This window comes from Marmota flaviventris, chromosome 4 (genome assembly GCF_047511675.1).
Source record: "Marmota flaviventris isolate mMarFla1 chromosome 4, mMarFla1.hap1, whole genome shotgun sequence".
Lineage (NCBI taxonomy): Eukaryota > Metazoa > Chordata > Mammalia > Rodentia > Sciuridae > Marmota > Marmota flaviventris.
This window is the reverse complement of record NC_092501.1, coordinates 76,366,686-76,390,965: the sequence shown is the minus strand read 5'-3', so window position 1 is coordinate 76,390,965 and position 24,280 is coordinate 76,366,686. Positions and strand designations below refer to the sequence as shown.

The 24,280-nt window shown below is 38.1% G+C and overlaps 1 protein-coding gene across 1 annotated transcript in view; it reads left to right on the top strand.

Annotated features, from left to right (window-relative positions):
* The first annotated feature begins 13,402 nt into the window (after positions 1–13,402).
* The window catches only part of Antxrl (ANTXR like), a 35,496-nt gene continuing 24,618 nt past the window's right edge, over positions 13,403–24,280 (top strand). Inside the window, exon 1 of the mRNA XM_027947910.3 lies at positions 13,403–13,650. Within this exon, the coding sequence (XP_027803711.3) occupies positions 13,403–13,650 (248 nt within the window). The remainder of the gene's footprint in view (positions 13,651–24,280) is intronic.

Genomic DNA, 24,280 nt, shown 5'->3' with positions numbered 1-24,280 from the left:
TGCTGGCTGTGAAGATGAAGAAGGGGCCTATGGACAAAGCAGTGTGGCTAGCTTCTAGTCCTTGGGAATCGTCCCCTGACAGCCAGCAAAGAAATGGGAATTCAGTCATACAACTGCTAGGAACTTAATTTTCCCAACAACCAGAATGAACAAAGGGAATCTCCTAGAGCTTCCAGAAAGGAATACAAATTCATGCCACTCATTTTTAACTCAGTAGCACCATGCCTATAGAACTGTAAGATGATAAATGGTGTTGTCTAAGCTCTAAGTTTGTGGTACACTTTGTTATGATAACATTATACAGAGTATATTGTCCAACCATAGTGGAATGAAATTTGAGATCAATAACAAAATTAAATTTTGGAAATCCACACCTATGAAGAAATCATATAGCCAGTGAATCAAAGAAGAAATCACACAATATATTAGAAAACTCTGGAATATGGATGAAAATAAAATCACAACATATCAAATCTTATGTGATGCAGCCAGATCAATACTTGCAGGAATATACAGCAGTAAGTGTGTGTATTAAAATTAGAAATGTAACAAATAGATAAACAAATCTTTCACCTTAATAAACTTGTAAAGAAAGAGTAAACTCAACTCAGAGTGGAAGAAAGGAAAAATAATAAATATTGGAATAAAATAAATCCTTCCATTTATGATTAATGGATATTTGACAATGGTATCAAGGTAAAAACCCATAGGATAAAAAAGGGGGTCTTCAATGAATAGTGCTCAGGCAACCAGATATGCACATGCAAAGAATAAAGATGAATACACAAAAATTAACTCAAATTTGATGAAAATTCAACATGTGAATTTATAATTCTTAGAAGAAAATGTAGAGGTCAATTTTATAACCTCGAATTGGCAAAGGATTTTTAGATATACCATCAAAGCATGAGGGTGGCAAAATAATCTGGACATTTTAAAAATTGAAATGGTACGAAGGGACACCATTGAGAACATCAATAGATAACCCACAGGATGAGAAGAGGATATTTGCTAATCAAATACTTACAAGGGACTTTGAAAAGGGACTTGCATAAATAATATATTTTTGATAATATTAATTTCGCCTATTCAAGAACAAGACATATCTTTTCATCTTCTAAAGTCTTCTTTAATTTCTTTCTTTAGGGTCCTGTAGTTTTCATTGTATAGATCTTTCACCTCTTTCGTTAAGTTTATTCCCAAGTATCTTTTTTTTTTTTTTGAGGATATTGTAAATGGGGTTGTTTTCCTCATTTCCTTCTCAGAGGATTTGTCACTGATATACAGATTTATGGTTGTTGATTTTATCCTGCTACTTTGATGAATTAACTTACTAGTTCTAGAAGTTTTCTGGTGGAGCTTTTTGGGTCTTCTAGGTATACAATCATATCATCAGCAAATAGTGCTAATTTAAGTTCATCTTTTCCTATACATACCCTTTTAATTTCTTTCACCTGTCTAATTGCTCTGGCCAGCATTTCAAGAACTCTGTTGAATAGAAGTGGTGAAAGAGGGCATCCTTGTCTTTTTCCAGTTTTTAGAGGGAATGCCTTCAATTTTTCTCCATTTAGAATGATGCTGTCCTGAGGCTTAGCGTAGATAGCCTTTACCATGTTGAGATATGTTCCTGTTATCCCTAGTTTTCTAGTGTTTTGAAAGTGAAAGGGTGCTGTATTTTGTCAAATGCTTTTTCTGCATCTATTGAGATGATCATATGATTCTTATCTTTAAGTCTATTGATGTGATGAATTACATTTATTGATTTCTGTATGTTGAACCAACCTTGCATCCCTAGGATGAATCCCACTCCATCATGGTGCACAATCTTTTTGATATGTTTTTGTATTCAATGTGCCAGAATTTTACTGAGAATTTTTGCATTTATGTTCAATAGAGATATTTGCTGAAGATTTCTTTCTTTGATGAGCCTTTGCCTGGTTTTGGGATCAGGGTGATATTGGCTTCATAGAATGATTTTGGAAGTGCTGCCTCTTTCTCTATTTCCTGAAACAAATTGTAGAGTATTGGTATTATTTCTTCTTTAAAGGTCTTGTAGAACTAGGCTGTGTATCCCTCCAGTCCTGGGTTTTTCTTGATTGGTAAGCTTCTGATGGCATTTTCTATTTCATACTTGATATTGGTCTATTTAAATTATTTATAACTTCTTGATTCAATCTGAGCGAATCATATGACTTAAGAAATTTGTCGATGCCTTCAATGTCTTCTATTTTATTGGAGTATAAGTTTTCAAAATAATTTCTAATTATCCTCTGTATTTCGGTAGTGTCTGTGTGATATTACCTTTTTCATCACGTATGCTGATAATTTGAGTTCTCTCTCTCCTTCTCTTCATTAGCATAGCTAAGGGTCTGTCAATTTTATTTATTTTTTCAAAGACCCAACTTTTGTTTTGTCGATTTTTCAATTGTTTCTTTTGTTTTGATTTCATTGAGCTCAGCTCTAATTTTAATTATTTCTTGCCTTCTACTCCTTTTACTATTGATTTGTTTTTCTTTTTCTAGGGTTTTGAGATGTAGTGTGAGGTCATTTTTTGTTGACTTTTTCTTCTTTTAAGAAATGAACTCTATGCAATGAATTTTCTTCTTAGTACTGCTTTCTCAGTGTCCCAGAGATTTTGATATGTTGTGTCTATGTTCTCATTTACCTCTGAGAATTTTTTAATCTCCTCCTTGATGTCTTCTGTAACCCATTGTTTGTTCAGTAGCATATTGTTTAGTCTCCAGGTGATGGAGAAATTTTTATTTTTTCTTTTGTTGTTGATTTCCAATCTCATTCCATTATGATTTGATAAAATGCATGGTAGTGTGTCTACATTGTTATATTTGCTAAGAGTTGCTTTGTGGCATATTATATGGTCTAGTTTAGAGAAGGATCCATGTGCTGCTGAGAAGAAAGTATATTCTCTCATTGAAGGATGAAATATTCTATATATGTTAGTTAAGTCTAAGTTATTGATTGTATTATTGAGTTCTATAGTTTCTTTGTTCAGTTTTTGTTAGGAAGATCTATCCAGTGGTGAAAGAGGTGTGTTAAAGTCACCCAAAATTATTGTGTTGTGGTCTATTTGACTCTTGAACTTGAGAAGAGTTTGATGAACATAGATGCTCCATTGTTTGGGCATATATATTTATAATTGTTAAGTCTTGTTGGTGTATGGTTCCCTTGAGCAGTATATAGTGTCCTTCTTTATCCTTTGTGATTGACTTTAGCTTGGAGTCTACTTTATTTGACATGAGGATGAAAACCCCTGCTTGCTTCCAAAGTCCATGCAAGTGGTTTGATTTTTCCCAATCCTTCACCTTCAGTTTGTGGATATCATTTTCTATGAGATGACTCTCTTGGAGAGACAGCATATTATTGGGTCTTTTTTTTTTCTTATCTAATCTACTAGTCTATGTCTTTTGATTGGTGAGTTTAGGCCATTAACATTCAGGGTTATTATTGAGATGTGATTTTGTATTCCCTGCCATTTATGTTTATTTTTGGCATTTAATGTGTCTCAGTTTCTCCTATGAATAGATTTGACTTTAGTGTAATATCTCCCTGATTTTCTTCATTGTTTTTAATTTCCTCTTCATGAAATATTTTGCTGAGGATGTTCTGTAGTGCAGACTTTCTAGTTGTAAATTCTTTTGTTTATCATGGAATTTGGTCCAAGGTCAGCGCAGACAGGAATGGTTTGGTCATGCAGGAAAATTCTCAGGGAGTTTAAATTAAAGACACAGACACCATTTTACCTTTAAACCAGCTCTGGGACAGCTCTTCAACCCTCAGCCTCAAGCTCCAGGGGGGCAGTGAGGTTTTACTGAAGAGGCTATAGAGAGAGAGCAAGCACGCTATTGGGGAACAAAGAATTCTGGGGAAAATCCCATCCAATGAAAGTCAAGTAGGGCATTGTGGCAAGGTCAGGTATGATGATTGGATCTTTGGGGCAGTGGTGAGACATGCCTCCACACAACAAGCTCTCAAACCCAAGAAGGGTGGGAAAAGCTCTGCCACATTAAAAGTGAATGAGTGGCTCACACCCAGCCTGGGAGGAAACTCAGTCACTGGCAAGGATGGTCTCCCACAATGGAAGGTTTCTATTTCATCATCAAATCTAAAACTTAGTTTGGGTGGATACAAGATTCTTGGTTGGCATCCATTTTTTTTCAAAAATTGGTATATGTTGTTCTATGATCTCCTGGCTTTGAGGTCCTGGGTTGGAAAAAGCTGCTGAGATATGAATTAGTATACCCCTATATGTGAGCTGATCCCTCCCTTGTGGCTATTAAGATTCTATTCTTATTCTGTATGCTAGGCATTTTCGTTTTAATGTGCTTTGGTGTAGATCTGCCTTAATTTTGAACATTTGGTGTCCTGTAAGCCTCTTGTATTTGGTTTTCCAATTCATTCTTCATGCTTGGGAAATTTTCTGATATTATCTCATTGAGGAGATTGAGCATTCTATTGGTTTGAAACTCTGTGCCTTCCTCTATCCCAATAACTCCCTCAATTTGGTCTTTTGATGCTGTCCCATAATTCTTGGATGTTCTGTTTATGGTTTCTTACTATCTTTAGTGTGTGATCAATTTTATTTTCCAGATTGTATACTTTGTCTTCATTATCTGACGTTCTTTCTTGCATGTGATCTATTCTGTTGGTTATGCTTTCTATACATTTTTTTAAATTTATTTTATTTATTTTATTTGTCCTTCATTTCAAGGATTCTTGACTGATGTTTTTTCAGAGTCTCTATCTCTCTCTTGAAGTAATCTTTTGCTACCTGTATTTGCTCTCTTATCTCTTTGTTGGAGTGATCAAATTTTGCCTGCATTTGCTCATTTATGCCACTCTTTAATTTACAGATCATTTTAATTATGAACCTTCTGAACTCCTTCTCTGATATTTCATCAACTTTGCTATCCATGGGTTCTGTTATTATAGAGTCCTGGTTTGTTTGGGGCACGTTCCTACCTTGTTTTTTTCAGTTGTCTATGTGTCTTCCTTTCTTGTAGAATGGATCTAAGTTATTACATTTTTTACCCTATATTATTGTAGTATCTGTGCAGATTGTCTGTACCTCACCTTGATGTTGGGCTTCCAGACCCTGCTTGTGTCCCTCAATGTATGCTACTGCATCTAAAGATGGTTGCAGCAATAGCCAAGGTAACTCAAGACACTTAAGGTACCCCAAGATGGAAGCCATGTCTTTCAGAGATGGGGCTGAAAGGGTGGGCCTCACACTCTCTTTGGGATGCCTGCTCTGAGATACAGCTGTTTCTAGACTCTATTTTCAAAAAATTAAGGGCTATTATGTGGGGAAGGCTATAGTGATGACTGCAGTGTCCCAAGATGGAATTGGGTTAGGCTTAGGGTCCCAGGTGGGGGGGACGTGAACTTCAACCTACCCTTGACCTAGGTCCTGCACAAGTGGTTGTGGGCAGATCTAGGCCAAGGCTCCCTGTTTCCTCTACAACAGGAATGCCTGTTAGCATCCTTTATAGAGATACCTGTGGAGTAACCAGGCCCTTATTGACCTTGGTGACGTTATACCAGGTCCTGATTATTGTCCCTAGATAGAAGCGGCAATGTCCCACTTTATTGGTGACAACAGCATCAAACCTATAGGTACCTTGATGTTGGGCTATGGAGCCACACTTTGATGAATAATGAACCACCTCGCAGGTGTGGTGTGCCTCTCCAGAGTGGGCATGGTGTGCAGAGGGGCTCTGTCCAGGGCAGCAGGCCACAGTGTGATCTTCACAATAAATCTTTATGGCACAAATTGGTGTCATTTTTAACTGGTAAGAAAGGAGAGGCACAAATAGGCTAGCCAAGTACTCAGGGAAGTCACACTAATAAGTCTTAGGTTCTGAGATAAGGCAGTGAAAAAATCACAAAATCCTACGCATGGAAAATTGTGTGGTGTGTGTGTGTGTGTGTGTGTGTGTGTGTTTATGATTAGGAATAGGTTAAGTTGTAGTTTTAAGCAGGGAATCCAAGACAGGCCCTAATTTACTATTCATGAATGACCCAGGATACCCCATGACTATGTTGGGAATGGGACCTGAGAGTTAGAGGTCAAGGAGTTTGATCTAGAAACATTCATCCTGAGAAATGGTTTTAGAAAAACCACAAACCTGTCTAAACTAAGCTCCTTCTGCAGATAGATGAAAATTAAGTATTTATATCCCGTAGTACTGTTGGAATAAAATGATTGACGAATGTGAAGTGCCTAGTGTGGACCTCACAATGAGGCCTTTGTTGGTCTTTCCTGCCCCACCCAGGGACCACAGGGTAGGACAGATCCTATAGCATCAGCCACCTTCTGCACAAGATCTTTCTGAGGGCAGCTTCTGCCATAGGCATTACTCAAAGTGGCTGGAGATGCTGAGCCTCAATGGAATCATCAATGAGCAAGGGGCCTTGGGAATATCATTTGGGGAATGGAGGGGATACATTGACCCTTCAGGAGCATCCAGGCATGGATAATTTGTGAGGGTTTAGTCTGCATTGCTAGGATGAAGAGACGAGAACTAAGCTGCGTCCCTGCTGGCTCTCCCAACATAGCATCCAGCTCCCCACATCCCTGGTTTCCCTCTGTAGGCTGGAATGAGTGAGCTCCAAGTATCTCAGAGGTCTCACCATCTATGCTTCTTAGAGGAGAGCAGGTGTCCTGGCTTTATGGGTGATTCCAGCTTCCCGAGGCCTGGAGAACTGAGTTTCCCCTTCCCAAAGGGCAGAACCACAGCTCAATCCTTGTTGATTCCTCATCATGGATGTGAGCCACAGGCTGGGTCAGAGGGCTGGAATGGTGCTCTGCCATCTCCAGCAGAGGAACCATGCCCAGCGAAGCTCCATGCTCAGAGACACTTTCAAGAGACATTTTCCTAATGATAGAACTAAGTTTAATGCTTGCTCTTCAATTTTTATAACAGGCTTGTTGTCTGTTTAGAAATGTTTAGTTTTTAAAGGAGAGGCAGCTATATGTAATTCCTGGGACACTTCAACTCTAGAGCTCTCAGATCCAAAAATCAAGAAGTAGTCTTCAGTCCATCTCTAATCTCTCAGTGTCTCTATAGTCTCCTTGATATGTGAGGGCACCTTCTTGGAACTAATGTGTCTCATGAAGGAGCACTTCTATGAAAACCAACAATTTCTTTATCCTACTTTAGCTGCTCTTTCTGACCATCCCATTTAAGTAAAATTAAACTTATTATGAACTATTTTTGAGTTTAGGCATGATGTTCATGTTCTATACCATCTTTGCTTTCTAGGTCAGTAAAAACATGCAAATTCAAAATAAATGAAATAATAACAAAATAAAATTTTACTGTTTCAATTTTATTTCTTATGTAGAAGAAATTTCTATTACTGTGCTGTTTTCATACCTCAGAAATCTTTGCCAATCCCAGACATAGGTCCCCAGGACAGAATCATCCATAGTGCCCAGAGCTAGAGATTTAATTCTTCTTTCCTCAGCAGTAAAATGAGTACATGTGGTCTTCTAGCAGGAGGAAATATTGGGTGTCAGGATGCTTATGATATTAAAATAATAATCCACATAAGAAAATAATTTATTCACAACTTAATGTATTTCAGAGGCTTAACAGACTTGATTTCATTTAGTTTTCAAAACAATGACATGAGGGAAGCTGTGTATCTAGAATCAAGTGCATTTTCAACTTGCCACGTTCCTTCTTGCTAAACCAGCACAACATACCAGCTTTCTGAGACCTTGGACACCACTAAATTCGAAGATAGATATCCTTTCCAAGTTCATGCTCCATCAATGACAGCTTCTATGCTTTAATAAGATGAAAGAGGACAGATTGGAAAAAGGAGACACAGATAAAACAATAAGGAGAAGGAGGTGGAAGTGGGGGAAACAAAGATAAAATACCAATAATGGGAAGGAAGAAGGAGGAAAAAAGTCAAGAAGAACTAATAATAATGAAGAGGAAGAGGAAAAAAAGGGGAAGAGCATATAGACTCGTCCAAAATGTTTGCATGTCATTCAGAACCTCCCCAAGGGTCTCCTCTGTCACATGGATCAGGTAAAAATCACAGAGTAACTGCAAAGGATGTCCTCCAAACTCTATCTACTCTGACAAACTGCAAGTAGAAAACCCCTCAAATTAGAAATTGATGTGAGTCTAATGTGGCGTGTTTGCAGGGAGCACCTGATGCCTCCTAATGCTCATCTATTCCTTGTGTAGAGACTCTTGGTCCTTTTATCCCCCTAGAGATCAATATTAGACTTTTGTGTGTCTTCTATCTAGAAACTTCATCCAGATCTGCCTTGATACCTGTGGCCTCTCCCATGACCACTGTAGATACCTGTGGCCTCTCCCATGACCAGTCATGCCACCTACTGGTCAATGTGTTGTCTGGTTCAGGAGCCCTGACCACTCACACAGTGCTCAGTGCTGCTGTGCTCTTCCTTTCCTGAACAGCCACCACCCTAACCATCTTCAGGGTCTTTTTCTTAGCAGACTTTCTCTCAGCAGAGTGAAGGTGCTCCCTCCTTCTCATCACAGACAAAACACCCTCATCTAGTCAGGACTGGCAGCAAGAACTGGCAGCTCTTGCTTCTAGCACTGTTAGTGAAGAAAAGTAGATCTCAAGTCAATGGTCACAACTCTGTTTGCCAAGTACCTGGGAAAAGACCTTGGGTTATACTTCAGACTGCTTGTTCAGAATCTCACCTCTGGCAGCAATAGTGTCATTGGAGAATAGAAGGACAATAGCATTCTTCCAGAGATTTAGACTACTTAATGAAGGAAAATTAATTTCAAAGCATTGAAGCTGAAGAATTACTTCTTTTTTTAATATATTGTGGTTATGTGTTTTAAGTAAACGTCGTCACCTACTCAATTTCTGAAAAAGAAATCTGTGGTAAGCAAAGCAGAAATGTGAATCTAAATCATTGAAAATCATCTCTTACACTGTCCCCTTGGAAATTCTGACTCACTGGAGGTTGCTGGTTAGATAACATAAAGACTCTTGAACTTTTCAATTCAGAAAATAGTATCTCAAATCCGAAAGTTTCACATACATACCTAGGAATATGTCCATAATTCTTTGACCTAACTGAGCAAAATTTTCATTAAACACATTGCAAGTGACCTCCATCCTATTTAATTTCCACTCAGTTCTGTATAGTTTACTGATTGCTGAATTTCCCTAACTATATTAAATGAAAAGTTAAATTAGCTGAATTATTGTTAAAGTCACAATAAACTACAAGATAATGTTAAATTATTTCCAAAAAACTAAAGCATTATGCCTCAGCTGGTAAGGAACCTCTTCAAAAACAATCAACTTACATACATGTTTGAGTGTATTTAATATATACAGATATAAATCATAAATTATCACAAAAATATCATGAAAAATAAAATTGTATCTCTCTGACAAGATTAAAGTTTTAACAAGGAACGAAATATGGCCTCATATCCATTCCTTCTTTATTTCTCAAAAATTCAACAAACTTACTTTTCTGGATTTCTTCACTTAGAATTTGGTTGACAATCTTTCATATTAACATGAAATATTTCCACATTGATCCTCCTACTGAATGTATACAAAATATTAATTTCAATTGCCACATTTATTGCTATGAAATGAAATATCTGAAGTCTAATTCAACAGTAATTAGGTCACTTAATGCTGTACATTGGTGGCACTGACAGGCATTTATTTTTTAAATTTAGTGTTATTTTCTTCCTACTCATACCAAGGCTTAAAGTGCATAGCCCCAGACTCCCAGTGCCTTCCCACAACCTATCTGTGAACCTGCTCCCTCAGTGCCCCATAACATGGCACTGTGCAGCTGTCCCAGAAGGCAGGAGTGGGTGCCAGTGTCTCCTAACTGTTCCTGCAAGGATGAGCTTACTGGTGCCCTGAGAGTGCCTAGAAGGCAAAAAGTTAAAATAAACACACAAAAAATTCTATCAACATTTTTTCTCCAAAACTGGGTTTCTTTGTTCCTTTTATCTTTAACTCAGATTTATCATTTATACATTTTTCCCATGAGAGGCACTGGACAGATCTTTAGAAATAATTTAGCTTCATCTAGATCTTGGAAATAATCTGTTGACAAAAGGATCTTGGTCAGGTGTGGTGTTCTCTTCCTAGCACCCACACAAGTCCTGGCTGATAATGGGGAACATACACCATGAGTAGAGGGATGCCTGCCTGGATGGCTGGATGCAAGAAATATAGACCAGAAAATCAACATAGGAGGGAGAAAAAAAGATTTGTGCTGAAAATAAGTTTCAGGAGAAAAGGGAAGAGAAGGGAAAAGAAATGAGATGTATTCCTCTGCCCACACCCCTCTATTGGCTCTGACAGCACCCAAAGGCACATCTTTCTTGGCTGCTCAGTCAACATCTTCAAGGACAGAAAGGAGACTCTGAGGACACAATTCTGTATTTGGCCCAGGAGCACTCTCTCAGGTTGGCCAGGACCTCCTTCCTGGCTCTTCCCACCTCCATGGTGGTGTTTCTGAGCAGCCCATTGGTCTGCAGTCTTTGCATCAGGACTGACTTGTGAGCAGAGCTGGGCAGAGAGGGACCCCAGGATCTGGGAACCCAAAGTTCCCTATCAATGTGGTGTAGTGCTCCCTTGGCTGCTGATCTAGCCTGCCCCAAAACACAATTCTTGTGACCCCTCTTGGCCACTCCCAGCAGGCTGGAATCATTGTCAGAACCAGATGTCAGTGGCACACTTAGGTGCATGTGAATTCAGTTCACAGCTGTGGGACCTGAAGACCACATATCTTTTCTCTTGACCAGTGCACCTTGACCCTAGGTTCATAATACTATGGTGCCTCTGAGCACCGTTGGAAACCACTTTGTGGTTCAGGCTGACCCCTACATGCCTCCCAAGGGCAGCAGAAGTTCTTTATCCTCCCACCTAGACTGAGAACAGCCAGGGGAGCTGGGTACAGGTCTTCACTGAAGAGGTCGCACTATTTCTCAGCCTCTTCCCAGTCCCATTCCTGCCCCACAGTTGTGGTATGGAAGCACTTTGCCAGATTGGGGCAAGTTCCATAACCTAGGATAATCTAAAGGTATCCGGAGCATAATTGCCTAGGGCAGGTGGTATGGGGTCAGGGTGGAAAATAACAATTTATTGCAAATTATTATTTTGCATTACTTTCTTGTTACTGGAACGACAATAAGGTTCATTTGGGATCACTGTTCTGGAAATTCCCATCTGTGATCAGGTGGCCCAAAGATATGTGTAGTATTGGGAAAGGATAGTATCTGGTGGAATGGCTTACATCATGAGCCAGCAAAAGTAAGGAAAAGATGGAGGTTCTACAGACCCCTAAAAAGACCTGTCCACAGTGATCTAGTGACTCCAACTAGACCCAACCACCTGGAAGTCCCACCATCTCTCAATAGGGCCATTTTATAGATCAATCTTTTAACACTTGAAATTTTGGGGGACACTCATCCCAACACAAGCATTCTGCAATCAATTAAGAGTCTGTGCTCTATTTCAAAATTGTAAAGTGAAAAATAGCCACACACTGATAGAAGATAACTGCAACAATTGATAATTAGTAGAAAGAATGCATATGTTAATGACCAATATGAAAAGGATAAATACCCCAGTCAGAGAAGGGACATGAATATGTGGATAAGCTTTGCAATAAAGGGGGAAACATGAATGACCAAGTGTCATGCAGTAGACCATCAGGAAGTAGGAAAGGCAAATTCAGTCCATAGTGAGATGTCTAAGCAAAAGTACAATCTATGAAACCATGACAGTATCAAGGCTCATTACATGTGAAAAGTAAGGGGACCCTGAGATGCTGTTGGGGGAGTATACCAGATTTCATCAACTCTAAAATATTATTTTTTCAAGATAGTTTGTTCTTTTAAAGTTAACACAAAAGGAATAAACAAAAAATCTCAGAACTCAATACTTTTATCACTTGTTAATTTTATGTTATACACATTGAGGTCTCTTTTACAGCTATTAAGGAAGGGTTTTTAAGCATACAAAACCTTTATGAATATAAACTCAAATAAAATAAAATTGATCAAGATATTTCTAAAGCTGTTTCCCTTCAAGATCTGCGGTTTCAGAATTCCTTTTCAATGCCATCACTGCACCCCTGTTTCCCCACACTGTGCCTCACTCCAGGGTCCAAGTGCTGCGATGCCTTAGGGTCAAAGCACTGGGTGTGTCCTTCCACCCACATGCCTCCCGTGAAGGAAGTCTGTGTGGCAGGGGTCTGTGTAGCTCCATCTAAACCTTAACAGGTCAGTGACTGCTTTGGCCAGAATACAGTGGAAGTGACAGTATGTGACTTCTGAGGTGATGTCATAGAGGGCGCTACAGTTTCTATCTTGCTCACTACAAATATTTTGAGCTCTGAGTTCAGACCTCTGAGCCACCATAAAAACAGTGCACCCACCTTGAAAGCTCATGCCAAGAGGAAAATTGAATCATAATAAAAGGACACACTTAGGGTCTCTGGGGATGGTAGAGATTTGGAGTTACCCTACTCAGGTGTCATATATGAGAGTGGGAAAGCCAATACTGACCTCCAGTCACCAGTAACCCAAGTCTTTCCCTGATGCTCAAATCTCCCCATAAGGTACCTCATGGGGACCCCTCTCTAATTTGCCATCCCTACCTGTCTGATTCACGGAAACTGTGAGCACAACAAAATTGTTCTTGTCACTGAGTTTATGTGCTTGTTACCAGGCAGTGGATAATGGGACTGACTTCCTATTCTAAGAGGACTTAGGCAAGAGCACACAGTATTCATCGCCTTCTAGATCCTGCCATCTCATGGCTGACTTCAGGGTTCACATAAATGGCCCCTCCATTTCCAACCCACTGGCCTCCCAATTCCTGACTCCTCACCCACAGTGATGTCTTGATCTTCAGCTATCCTCTTTGGTTAACTAAATCCTGATTTCCTTTAGGTGACTCCTTAAGGACCAGCTGTAAGGAGATGGGTTGTGGGACAAGGAGATTTTTATCTTACACACCCTTCAAGGATCCAGTGACTGCTATTTGGTATTGTCTACATGAAGGGTATTGAGCAGAGTTCAGGTCACAAAGTCACCATGTCAACCTTCCTGTCAATCATAAGCACAGAAAATTCTGTCCCAGGGTGGGGGAAGGGCTGTGCAGGCAGCTGGTAGCAGAATACTCAGAGCTGCTGCTTCCCCAGTCCCTGTGCTCTGAGTAGGTACCTGGTAGAGTGCTGTAGTGATCATTGGTGATAGGGCAATGGTCCATAGGGGCTATGATCCCTGGGTACAGGTGGAGGTGGCAGAAAAGGAAGCCAGAGGTGGATAGTGCCCAGCCTACCTGTAAACCTGTACAGAGAGCTAAATGCAATTAAGTTCACAGGGACATCAAGAAAATGGTGATCCACAATTCCTGGCTGCCTTGCACTGCACTCTTTCTGCTACTGCTGTTTCTGCCACCATCCCTTTTGAGAGCAGGGAGCCTACAGCATCATGGCGCTGGCTGGAGAATATTCCACCATGTGGGCAAGGGCTCAAGAAGCTACCACCACCGCCAAAGTCCTGGTGGATGGCAACGATGGACACAAAGGAAAACAAAAAATGAATGCCAGGGTGTGTTTGACCTCTACTTCATCTTGGACAAGTGAGTGGCCCTCTGGTTCTGTCCCCAGATACACCAGGGGGATTTTCTTTTAGGTTCCAGTCACTATGGTCAGAACATGGCCTTAAAAATTGCAGACTCTGGAAGAGGACAAGCAGGGTTGTCTGTGGTCAGACCCCAGGCATGATCCTCAGCATCTTACTTACTGTCTATAAGGAGGGAACCATCACAGGGATCCTGGATGGCTCTTCCCCTCCAGCAGATCTCACTGGCCCAGATCTTGCTCCTACATGCCTCTCAGTCAGGTGATGGCTAGGATTCACCCTCATCCTTGTGTAGGGCTCACTGCTGACTATTCTGGAGAGAGTGCTCTGTAGCCTCTGCTGGGCACTCTCCCAGTGCCACTGCTCAGAATGTCCTGTGCTTTTCTGCCTCTCATGTTTGCTTCTTCCTTCCCCCATGTTACCATCCAAAGCACCTGCACTGACAAGAGCAGGTGACTCTATCTCAGTATTGTCCTGGGGAAGCTAGATGGTGCCTTAGGCACCTGCTGGCTGTCTAGAAAGGTAAGGGTGAGTGGTTGTTTGGTTCTGGAGAAGTGGTTTGGACCAGTCCTTTCAGAGAGTAGCTGTGATTCTTTGGGTTTCTCAGCTGCCCTGTGGTAAGTACCTTATCCACTCCTCTAAGATTGTTGTGAGGATAGTGGGGGTTCAGCCCAGGCTTGAGATGTATGGAAGGGCCATTGGCATAGGTGCCAGTGTTAATGAAGTACTTGCTTATGACAGAGAAAGTACTAAAAATTGATATTCTAACTGTTTAAGGAGGCAGGTCAATCCCCACATTTTGGGAGGGTTATATTGAGGATGGAAGTGGTTCAGTCAACCACAGCTGGTTTGCTGCAAAACATCAGAAAATTAGAGATTCTCCCCTTACCTTTCTGCAAAAATATGAATAAGGTAGGGTCCTAGAGAGGGCCAGAGAAATGGTTTCCTGAGTAAAGAAGGTCCCCACTTGCAACCCCAGTCATTGCCTCACATGGATCCCACATGGCATCTTCAATGCCAGAAGACAAGCCCAGGTAATCAGGCCACACTTGGCTGGGGTTGGAACATGAGCTGAAGGGTCTGAACATTATCCAGACTGGAAAGCCAGGAAAGAAAGGAAGCAGCTCAAGTCCCCTGTGTATACCAGGTCAGTCTCCAGGATTGAGGAGATCTGCTGGATCTCCCTCAATTCCTAATGTCTGAATTTCCAATTGTCACTCCTACAAGCCTCAACAGAATCCTGTCTGAGGAGGAGTCCCTGCACTTCCATTTCCTACCCATGTTGTCAGATGTGGCAGCCTTGATTCTGGTCACAGTGAGCCAGGGAGGAGTCCCTCAGCCTGAGGGAAATAACACACCCTTTCCCCGTGAGCCATCTCACAGGGTCTGTTGGAAGGGGCTTGGTACCTTGCAGAGCCAGCATGGTGACAAGTACTTGGAGGGTGAGGACATCTTTCTCCCAGGGCTACCTGGATGAGGACCTCATGTGTGGGTGCTCTGTGGCTCTTTGAGAAAAGCAGCCCAGCCATGGAGTCACTTATTACCTATGGGGTCCTGGGAAATCAGCCTCATCCTTTTGTGATTCAGAACCTCTCACTGTAACATGATTGTCTTTGTACCCCCCTTGCCAGGTGAGATGAGGATGAAGGGAAAGTTGGTCGACTAGATGCAACAACAGAGGATGAGTGTGATGTGCATTTCCAGGCTAAGCAGAGACATAGCTAAAGTGCTCCCAGTGCTCTCAGGGCTCTTGATGGAGTCCTGGCTCCTTCAAGTTTTAGCTCTCTTCCTATGTCCCTCCTGCAAAGGCTGGGGGTGGGCTTCAGAGCACCTCTGCTGATCTAGCAGGGAAAAAGACCAAGGTTCAGGCCAAGCCAGGTTGTCTGAGACCCTTCACCCACAGGGAAAGTCCATTTTGATCATTCATTTCCCCCACCCCCATTAATTAGCTTTCCATTGTAACAAAATACCTGAGATAATCAACTTAAATGAAGAAAAGTTTATTTTGGTTCATGTTTTCAGAGATTCAGCCTCTTAGCCCTATTGCTTTGGGTCTGTGGCAGCATAGCGTATCTTCGGGAGTGCACAGCACAAGAAACCCACTCACCTCATGCCAACCAGCAAGCAAAGGGCAAAATGGGGAGTGGCTGGGGTCCCAACATGCCTGTCCTTACACAGCCCCAGGGACCAAACTTTCTTCCCCTGGACCCCACCTCCTCAATGTTCCACCACCTTCCAATAGCACCACAGAATGAGGAACAGCTCTTCAGCACATGGCCTTTGGGGAACATTCAAGATTTAGACTATAGCACCTTGATCACCTCCACTCTATTGTTTGCATCTAATAATTGTCCCATTTTAGATATTGTGTAAGTGGGTCATATTGGCCTTTTATGTCTAGCATATTTCACTAAGCACAATGTTTGCAAGGTTCCTGCAGTGTAGCATCCATCAGAATGTCATCCATGGTTATGGCTGAATTATATCCTATCATATGTTCATGTTGTTGACCCATCATCTCATGATGGATAATTGAGTTTTTTCTACACTTGGCTATTGTGAACAAAGCTGCTGTGAAAAATCTGTATATGGGTCTATGTGAGTCTGATCTCACTTCTTTTTGGGATAGTCCAAGAGTCATATTGCTGGATCATATAGTGATTCTGTGTTTAGCCTTTTCAGGAAATGTCAAATTGTCTTCCACTATGGTTGTATTATTTTACATTCCTTCCCCAAACCCACTGTCTTTGTTTTCTTTTGTTGTATTGATTTGCTTTTTATAATAGCCTTTCCAATGGATATGGAATTATATCTCATTGTGATTTTCCTTGGCATTTGTCTAATAAATATTTATATTATACTTTTTATGTGCTTCTTAGCTATTTATGTATCTCCTTCAGAGAAATGTCTATGCAAGTCTTTTGTTCATTTCTTTCTTGTTTTTTATTGATTGTTGTTTGCTTTTTATTGCTGACTTGTGGGACTTTATATTTTCTGGATTCTTACCCCATATGAGTTACAGGATTTGCAAATATTCTCTTCCATTTTGTGGGTTATCTTTCACATACTTTTTATTTTCTTTCTGAAATATGGTCATTTGTTGTTACATATTTATACATGCACACAATACACAATATAAGGATGTAATTTGGCCAATATCACTAACCAGCACATGCCCCTCCCCGCCTCAACTCCTACCCATTGGACCATTTTCTCATCTGATCTCCCTTTGATTTTTATAAATCTGTTCCCACCTTTCTCTTCCTTTCTCCTCTCTAGGTCCCTCATATTTCAGAAAACATATGACCCTTAACTTTCTGAGTTTGACTTATTTTACTTGGCACAACAGTCTCTAATTTCATCTATTTTCTTGCAAATGCCATAGTTTCATTTTCTTTATGGCTGAATAAAACTCCATTGGGTATATATGCCACGTTTTCTTTACCCATTCACCTAGGCTAGTTCAATAACTTGACTAATATGTATTGTGCTGCCGTAAACATGGGCATGCATGCATCACTATGGCATGAGGACTCTAATTCTTCAAGATAAATATAGAGGAAATGTATAGTTGGAACATATGGTGGTTCTTTGTATGTTCTAGATATTAATCTCTGTTAGAAGAGTAGCTAGCAAATATTTTCTCCCATTTTATAGGTTCTGTCTTCACATTCTTATTTGATTTGCCATGGAGAAGCTTTTTAATTCGATGCCATCCCATTTATTAACTCTTGGCATTCTATAGTTTCCCCTTAGAACCACTTTCATGTAGGCATGATGGTGCATGCCTGTAATCTCAGCAATTTGGTAGTCTAAGGTTGGAGGATCACAATTTTGAAGACAGCTCCAGAAACTTAGCAAGACACAGACTCAAAATAAAACTAACAAGAGCTGGATATTTGAGTCAAGTATTAAATGTCCTGGATTCAATCTCCACTACAAAAAAAAAAAAAAATTGCTTTGGTACTGTCCCAGAGATTTTGATAGGTACAGTTCCAGAGATTTTGATAGGTTGTATCTCTGTTCTCATTCATTTCTAAGAGTATTGATCAATATCCATGTATTTATATGGTTTCTATTATTTCTTTTGTGGTCAATTTCTAGTTTCATTCCATTATGATCTGATAAGACACATGGGATTCTATAGATTATTTTTGTATTTGATAAGATTTGGCTTCTCCCAAATAAAACTGGGTTTGAGGAGTACTCTTTTCCTTGCCTGCCATGCCTCCTTTGTAGGAGCTGGGTCAGAGGAGCCATCACAAAACCCAAAGAAAAACTTTAATAATAATAATAATAATAATAATAATAATAATAATAATAATAAAATATTTGAATGTGAAAAAAAAAGAAAAGATTTGCTTTGTGGCCTAGAATATGATCTGTTTTGTAAAAAGTTCTATTATGACTGAGAAGAAGGTAAATTCAGCTGTTTTGGCATAGAATATTTTGTAGATGTTCATTAGGTTGGTTGATTTGATTAATGCTTTTATCTAGGTTGAGATCTTTATTGAGTTTATATGTTGTTGACCTGTCTATTGGTGATAAGGGCGTATCAAAATTATTTGTCATTATTATGTTGTGGTCTCTGTGGGGTTTATGTCATGGAGCATTTTTATTTATGTAATTGGGTGTGTTGACATTTGGGGAATAAATGTTCAGTATTGCTCTATCTTCCTGTTGAATTGTTCCCTTAACCAGAATGTAGTGGCCTTCCTTGTCTCTTCTTTGCTTGAAATCAGCTTTGACAGATATGAGAATAGTTACTCCTGCTTGTGGTTTGTTGCATGAAATATTTTTTCTATCCTTTTTCCCTAAGCCTGTGGATGCCTTTGCCTTTAAGATGATTTTCTTATGAGTAGTATATAGTTGAATATTGATTTTTAATTTTTTGTTTTTTAATTAGTTTTACATGACAGTAAAATGCATGTATGCACTTTGATATATCATACATAAATCGGGTATAATTTCTCATTTTTCTGACTGTACATGCTGTTCATTCAGTTAACCTGTATATTTTAATTGTTGAGACTATTAACATTTAGTATTAGTATTAATATATGTTTGTGGTTTCCTGCCATTTTGATTTTTTGCTATATTTTATCCTGCCTTGATTCACATTTAATGTGTTATTCTTCTATTGACCTTCCTCTGTTTGAGAACTTTGGGAATTGTTTTTTATTTCCTTTGTGTGCACGCAGTATTCTTTAATAGTGCCAGCTTGGTGTTCATGAATTCCTTTAGTTCTTTTCATAGAAAGATTATTTTCCCCCTCAAATTTGAAACTGAGTTTTTCTGGGTATAATAATCTTGGCTGATACTTCTTGTCTTTTAGGGATTGGAATATCTCATTCCCAGCCCTATTTTGTATTTTATTTAGAGACCGGGTCTCACTGAGTTGCTTAGTGCCTCGTTTTTGCTGAAGCTCGCTTAAAACTCAACATTCCCCTGCCTCAGCCTCCTAAGCCTCTGGGATTACAGGCATGCACTTAGTTATCTGAACATCTTAATAAGCAGATTTTTACAGTCTTTCTCTGGGATTTCATCCACCTCTCAATCAATTGTTGAGCAATTTGGATTTTGTGGGGAGATTTATTTATCTGTTCCTGAGGCTGGGGATGTGTCTCAGTAGTCGAGTATCCCTAAATTCAATCCCTGGTAACCCCTCGCAAAAAAATAGATGTTCAATTAATGAAAATTAGATCTAAGGAAGGAATTAAAAAGCAGTTACAGGATATTAATACTAAAGAAATAGAAATAGTTTAAAAACACCTAGAAGAAATACTCAATCAATTAAATTAAAGATTCACTTGAAGGCACCACTAACAATTCGAATGCATAGAAAATAAAGCCTCAGCCCTTAAAGACAGAACTTCAAGCCTTGAAGACATGGTATATGATCTTGAGTATACAAAATGCAATTAAAAGGGTAAAAGGCGACCAGAATATGCAAGAACTGTAGGAAAACTTTAAAAGACCAAAATTGAGAATCACTGGGATAGAAAGAGAACATGGAGATAAAGACTAGAAACTTAAAGATGATTTTTCATGAAATAGTTACAGAAAACTTTTCCCACTCCACAATGAAATAGATATCCACGTACAGGAGGCTTATAGGACCTCAATTATACCCATTCAAATGAGAAGCTCTCCAAGACACATCATAATAAAATGAAAAATATATAATTATTTATTATTATATTATATAAGTATTGCTGGGCTTTCTATTTTGATCATTGGTCTGCATGACTATATTCAAGCAAATTACCACAGTGTTTTAATTAATTTTGTAATAAATTTTGAATCAGAAAATGTGCATACTCCAAGTTAGTACTGGTCTTTTAAGTATATTATGGCACTTTGATATTCTATAAAATTTATGGATAAGTTTTTCTACTTCTGAAAAAAAAATACCATTGGGGTTTTATTTATTTATTTTTTTTTTATTGTTGGCTGTTCAAAACATTACATAGTTCTTGATATATCATATTTCACAATTTGATTCAAGTGGGTTATGAGCTCCCATTTTTACCCCATATACAGATTGCAGAATCACATCAGTTACACATCCATTGATTTACATATTGCCATACTAGTGTCTGTTGTATTCTGCTGCCTTTCCTATCCTCTACTATCCCCCCTCCCCTCCCCTCCCCTCCCCTCTTCTCTCTCTGCCCCCTCTACTGACATTCGTTTGTCCCCCTTGTATTATTTTTCCCCTTCCCCTCACTTCCTCTTGTATGTACTTTTGTATAACTCTACCATTGGGGTTTTAATGAAGATACATTAAATCTTTACATAGTTTTGACTGGTGTTGTCATCTTGACAAAATTTGTCTTCTAATCCCTAAAATCTGATATTTTCCCATTTCTTTATGTCTAAATTATTTCAGCAATGTATTATTAGTTTTCAATCTACATGTCTTTTATTTATTCATTCATAAATTTATTTATTTATTTATTTATTCATAAGTATTTTTTCCCAGCTGGATGTATTTATAAATGAAATAGTTTTCTTAATTTTCTTTTTGGATGCTTCATTGTTAAGATTTGAAAATGAAACTGGTTTGTATATTTTTAAATTTGTGTCCTGTTATTTTGCTGAATTTGTTTATTAGACTCAAAAGATTGTTTAGTAAAATTTTCAGGTTTTCACATGTAAGAATATCATCTACAAAGAGTAATAACCTTATTCTGCCTTTCTAATTTGAATTTATCTTATTTCGTTTCTCTGGTTTGAGCTATCATTATCATGTTGAAGAAAAGTGATAGTGGCAGGCAACATATCTGGATCTTAGGAGAAAGGCTTTCATCATTTTTTAGTCTTTCACCATTGAACATACTAGCTGAATTCTACCTGGTATTTTGTTAAAGTTATTCTATCTATGTTCAGAGGGATTGTTGGTCTGTACATTCCTCAAATGTCTTTATTTGACTTTGGTGTTAGGGTAATACTGCCTCATAGAATGAGTCTGAGATTTTCTCCTCATCTTCAATTTTTGGAAAAGTTTAAGAAAAAAATATTGAAATTTCTTCCTGAATGTTTTCTAGAATTTACCAGTGAATCCAGGTAGCCTTTTTGGGGTGGGGGAGGGATGTAGATTTTTATTATCTTTTAAAAGTTACAGGTCTATCCACATTTTCTATTTGTTTTCATGACTTACTTTAGGTAAATTTAGTGTTTTTAGAAAAAATACCATTTCATCTAGGCATACAATTTGTTAGCCTAGATATCCATCTTATGCTGTTAATTTCTATAAAATTGGCAATAATGCTATTATAATGTTGATTCTCTATTTTATTTATCTCTTCTCTAAAATCTTTGCTACTTTATTCTTTCACTAGCTTTGAATTTAATTTTATTTTTCCATAAGTGGTAAAGTTAATTTATGGATAAATCTTTTTACTTTTGAATGTATTCGTTTATAGCTATAGATTGTCATCTTAGGACTGCTTTAGCTTCATTCCATGTTTTCCTATGTTGTGTTATTATTTTTATTTATTTGTCTCAGGTACTTTCCAATTTCTTTTTTTATTTATTCTTTGAGACATTGACTATTTAATAGTACACAGTGCAATTGTTTAATTTCTGCCTGCTTATGAATTTTCAAGATCTCCTTTTGGTTGATTTTGAGGTTTTTTTTTTTTTTCATTATAAGGAAATATACTTCGGAATGACTATCCTCATGCCAATTACTTGTGCATCTACTAAGATGAATCTTCCATGTGAATTTGAAAAAAAAAATGTTCTGCTGTTGTCAGGTAGGGTGTTCGGTAAATATCTGTTTATTACAGGATTTTTTCTTTTTTGTCTTTCTTACTGGTGCATTATAATTATCCCCAATACTGAGATTTAACATGACACAATAATACATTGACATAAAATAATTTGATCAGTCTCATGTTCCAGTATGGGTACAGTTTTTAAATAATGATATTCAAATCTTCTCTTTTGTCTTTTCTCTATTTTCTTTGTTTTTAAGGTCCTATTCATGATTGAAAAGAGCATCTCAAAATCTCAAACTTGAGTTTAGCACTATTTCTTTATTTAATTCTGTTCAATTTTGTTTCATGAGTTTGGGACTATGATTTTTTTTGTAGAGGTCTGTTTCTAATTGTAGTATCCTTTTTGTGAATACACTTTTATGACCATGACCTTATGAGTTTCACTTTAAATTATTTGCACCTTTAGGTCTAAAATGAGTCTTTTGTAAACAGCATAAAATTAGATCATGGGTTTTTATTTGTTTTCATTATTTAAATCCATTCTGGCAATCTATGTCTTTAGATTTTCATCTGCTTATAATTGAAGTAATTTCTAAAAGGGAAGGAATTTGGCATTATGTGGTGTTTCCTGTATTTTTTCAGCCTTTTTTGTTCTTCCTTTTCTTCCTGTCTCTTATTTTGTGCTTAGTTGATACTTTTGAAATGAGACATTTCATTATTTCATTTGCTTTCTCATTTCTTTTTGTGTATATTCTATTTTGGATATTTTCTTTATGATTACATGCAGATTACCTGTAGCCTTCTAATGTTATATATAGCAAGCCAATCTGAATTTCTGCCAACTTAACTTTAATTACATACAAAAATTCTACTATAGTCTGAAATCATGTAACATTTTGTTACCAATGCCACAAATTACATCTTTACATGTTGTGGGCTCAATAACATATATTCATAATGATTTTTTGCATTTGTCTTATAAATGCTGCAGAAAAGAAAAATAAAGTTACAAAACAAGATTATAATAAAAAATGGGTCATATATTTGCTCTTTTATTTATCTTTCTATGTTCATATGGCTGTGAGTTATTGTCTGGTGTCTTTCACTTTTTACTTGAAGGACTTTATTTAGTATTTCCTAGAATGCAGTTGTAGAGCTTCTCTTCTGGATCTTCAATAATCTATTGTATGACTCCACCCAAAATCTTTGGCCCAAGGCATCTATGATTTGTCTCCTGAAGGTTTGTGGTTGTTATTAAGTAGAGTGCCTGTTCCTTTTTTATCCATGTTTCAAGTTATGCAGAGGAAAGTTGAGGGAATCAGTCCATGAAGTGTCCCCAAGACAAGTAAAAACATATGGACACAGTAATTAGCAACTGGTCCCTCTGATTGAAGGAGAATAATTTTAAACTGGGTCCACTGCTCAAAAACCAAAACTGTTTCCATACTGGGAATACAGTAGGGAAAGTGTGATAAAACACTACATACACATTTCTGTGACTTTGAAGATGGCTTTTTCTCCATTGAACACTTATATTATTGCTATCAAAGTTTCATTTCTTTCCAGAGATTCTGCAAAGTTGGCCTGGAAGCATTCACGTCTTCTGTTGCTTTTGTTTGATTGTATGTTTGTTTGTTTTTTTGTGTGTGTGTATATGTGTGTGTGTGTGACTGTTTGTTTTGGAATGCTTCCATGGTTAGTAGGGCATTGAGATTCAAAGACACCATTTCTCTGAACAGCATTTATGCTATTAGTTTGTTCCTATAATTCCATTTTTAGATTCATCCCAAAACATTTGAAGATCCATTGAAATTTCAATTACTAGAATGAGGCTCACAGCAATTTAAAAAAATAATTAATTAATAAATACTCCTGCCCAACTCTGTAAGACTCCAGATCCCATTCCCCCAAGGCAACCACTTGCAAACTTACTAGCTTTCATTTATGATATTATGCCCTTCTTTCTAATTATAAGTTTGTTCTGGCTGGTGTTTCTTTTTGTTTCTCTCTTTACAATGGAGATAAAGCATTGGCTTCTTCATAACTGGTTCCCCTGCATGCTTCTGTAATGTCATCTTCCATCCTGCCTACATGATCAAATCACCATGATGTTTTGAACTCAAACATTAACATCAGAAGTGTCCTCAGTATCCAGTGGTCTTGTCTCTCTTGGGTACTAGCATGATTGGAGCCTTGTGTGTGGGAACTTCAAACAGTTTTCTAGGGAGTGGTTTGTCTCTGTATTCCTTTACTCTTTCCATAAACACTATCTTTCTTCTTACTTTTTTTTGTTTTGAGATTTTTTTTTAAACATCATCTATTGGTTCTTTATTTTTATCTATCTATCTATCTATCTATCTATCTATCTATCTATCTATCTATCTATCTATTTCGTGTGGTGCT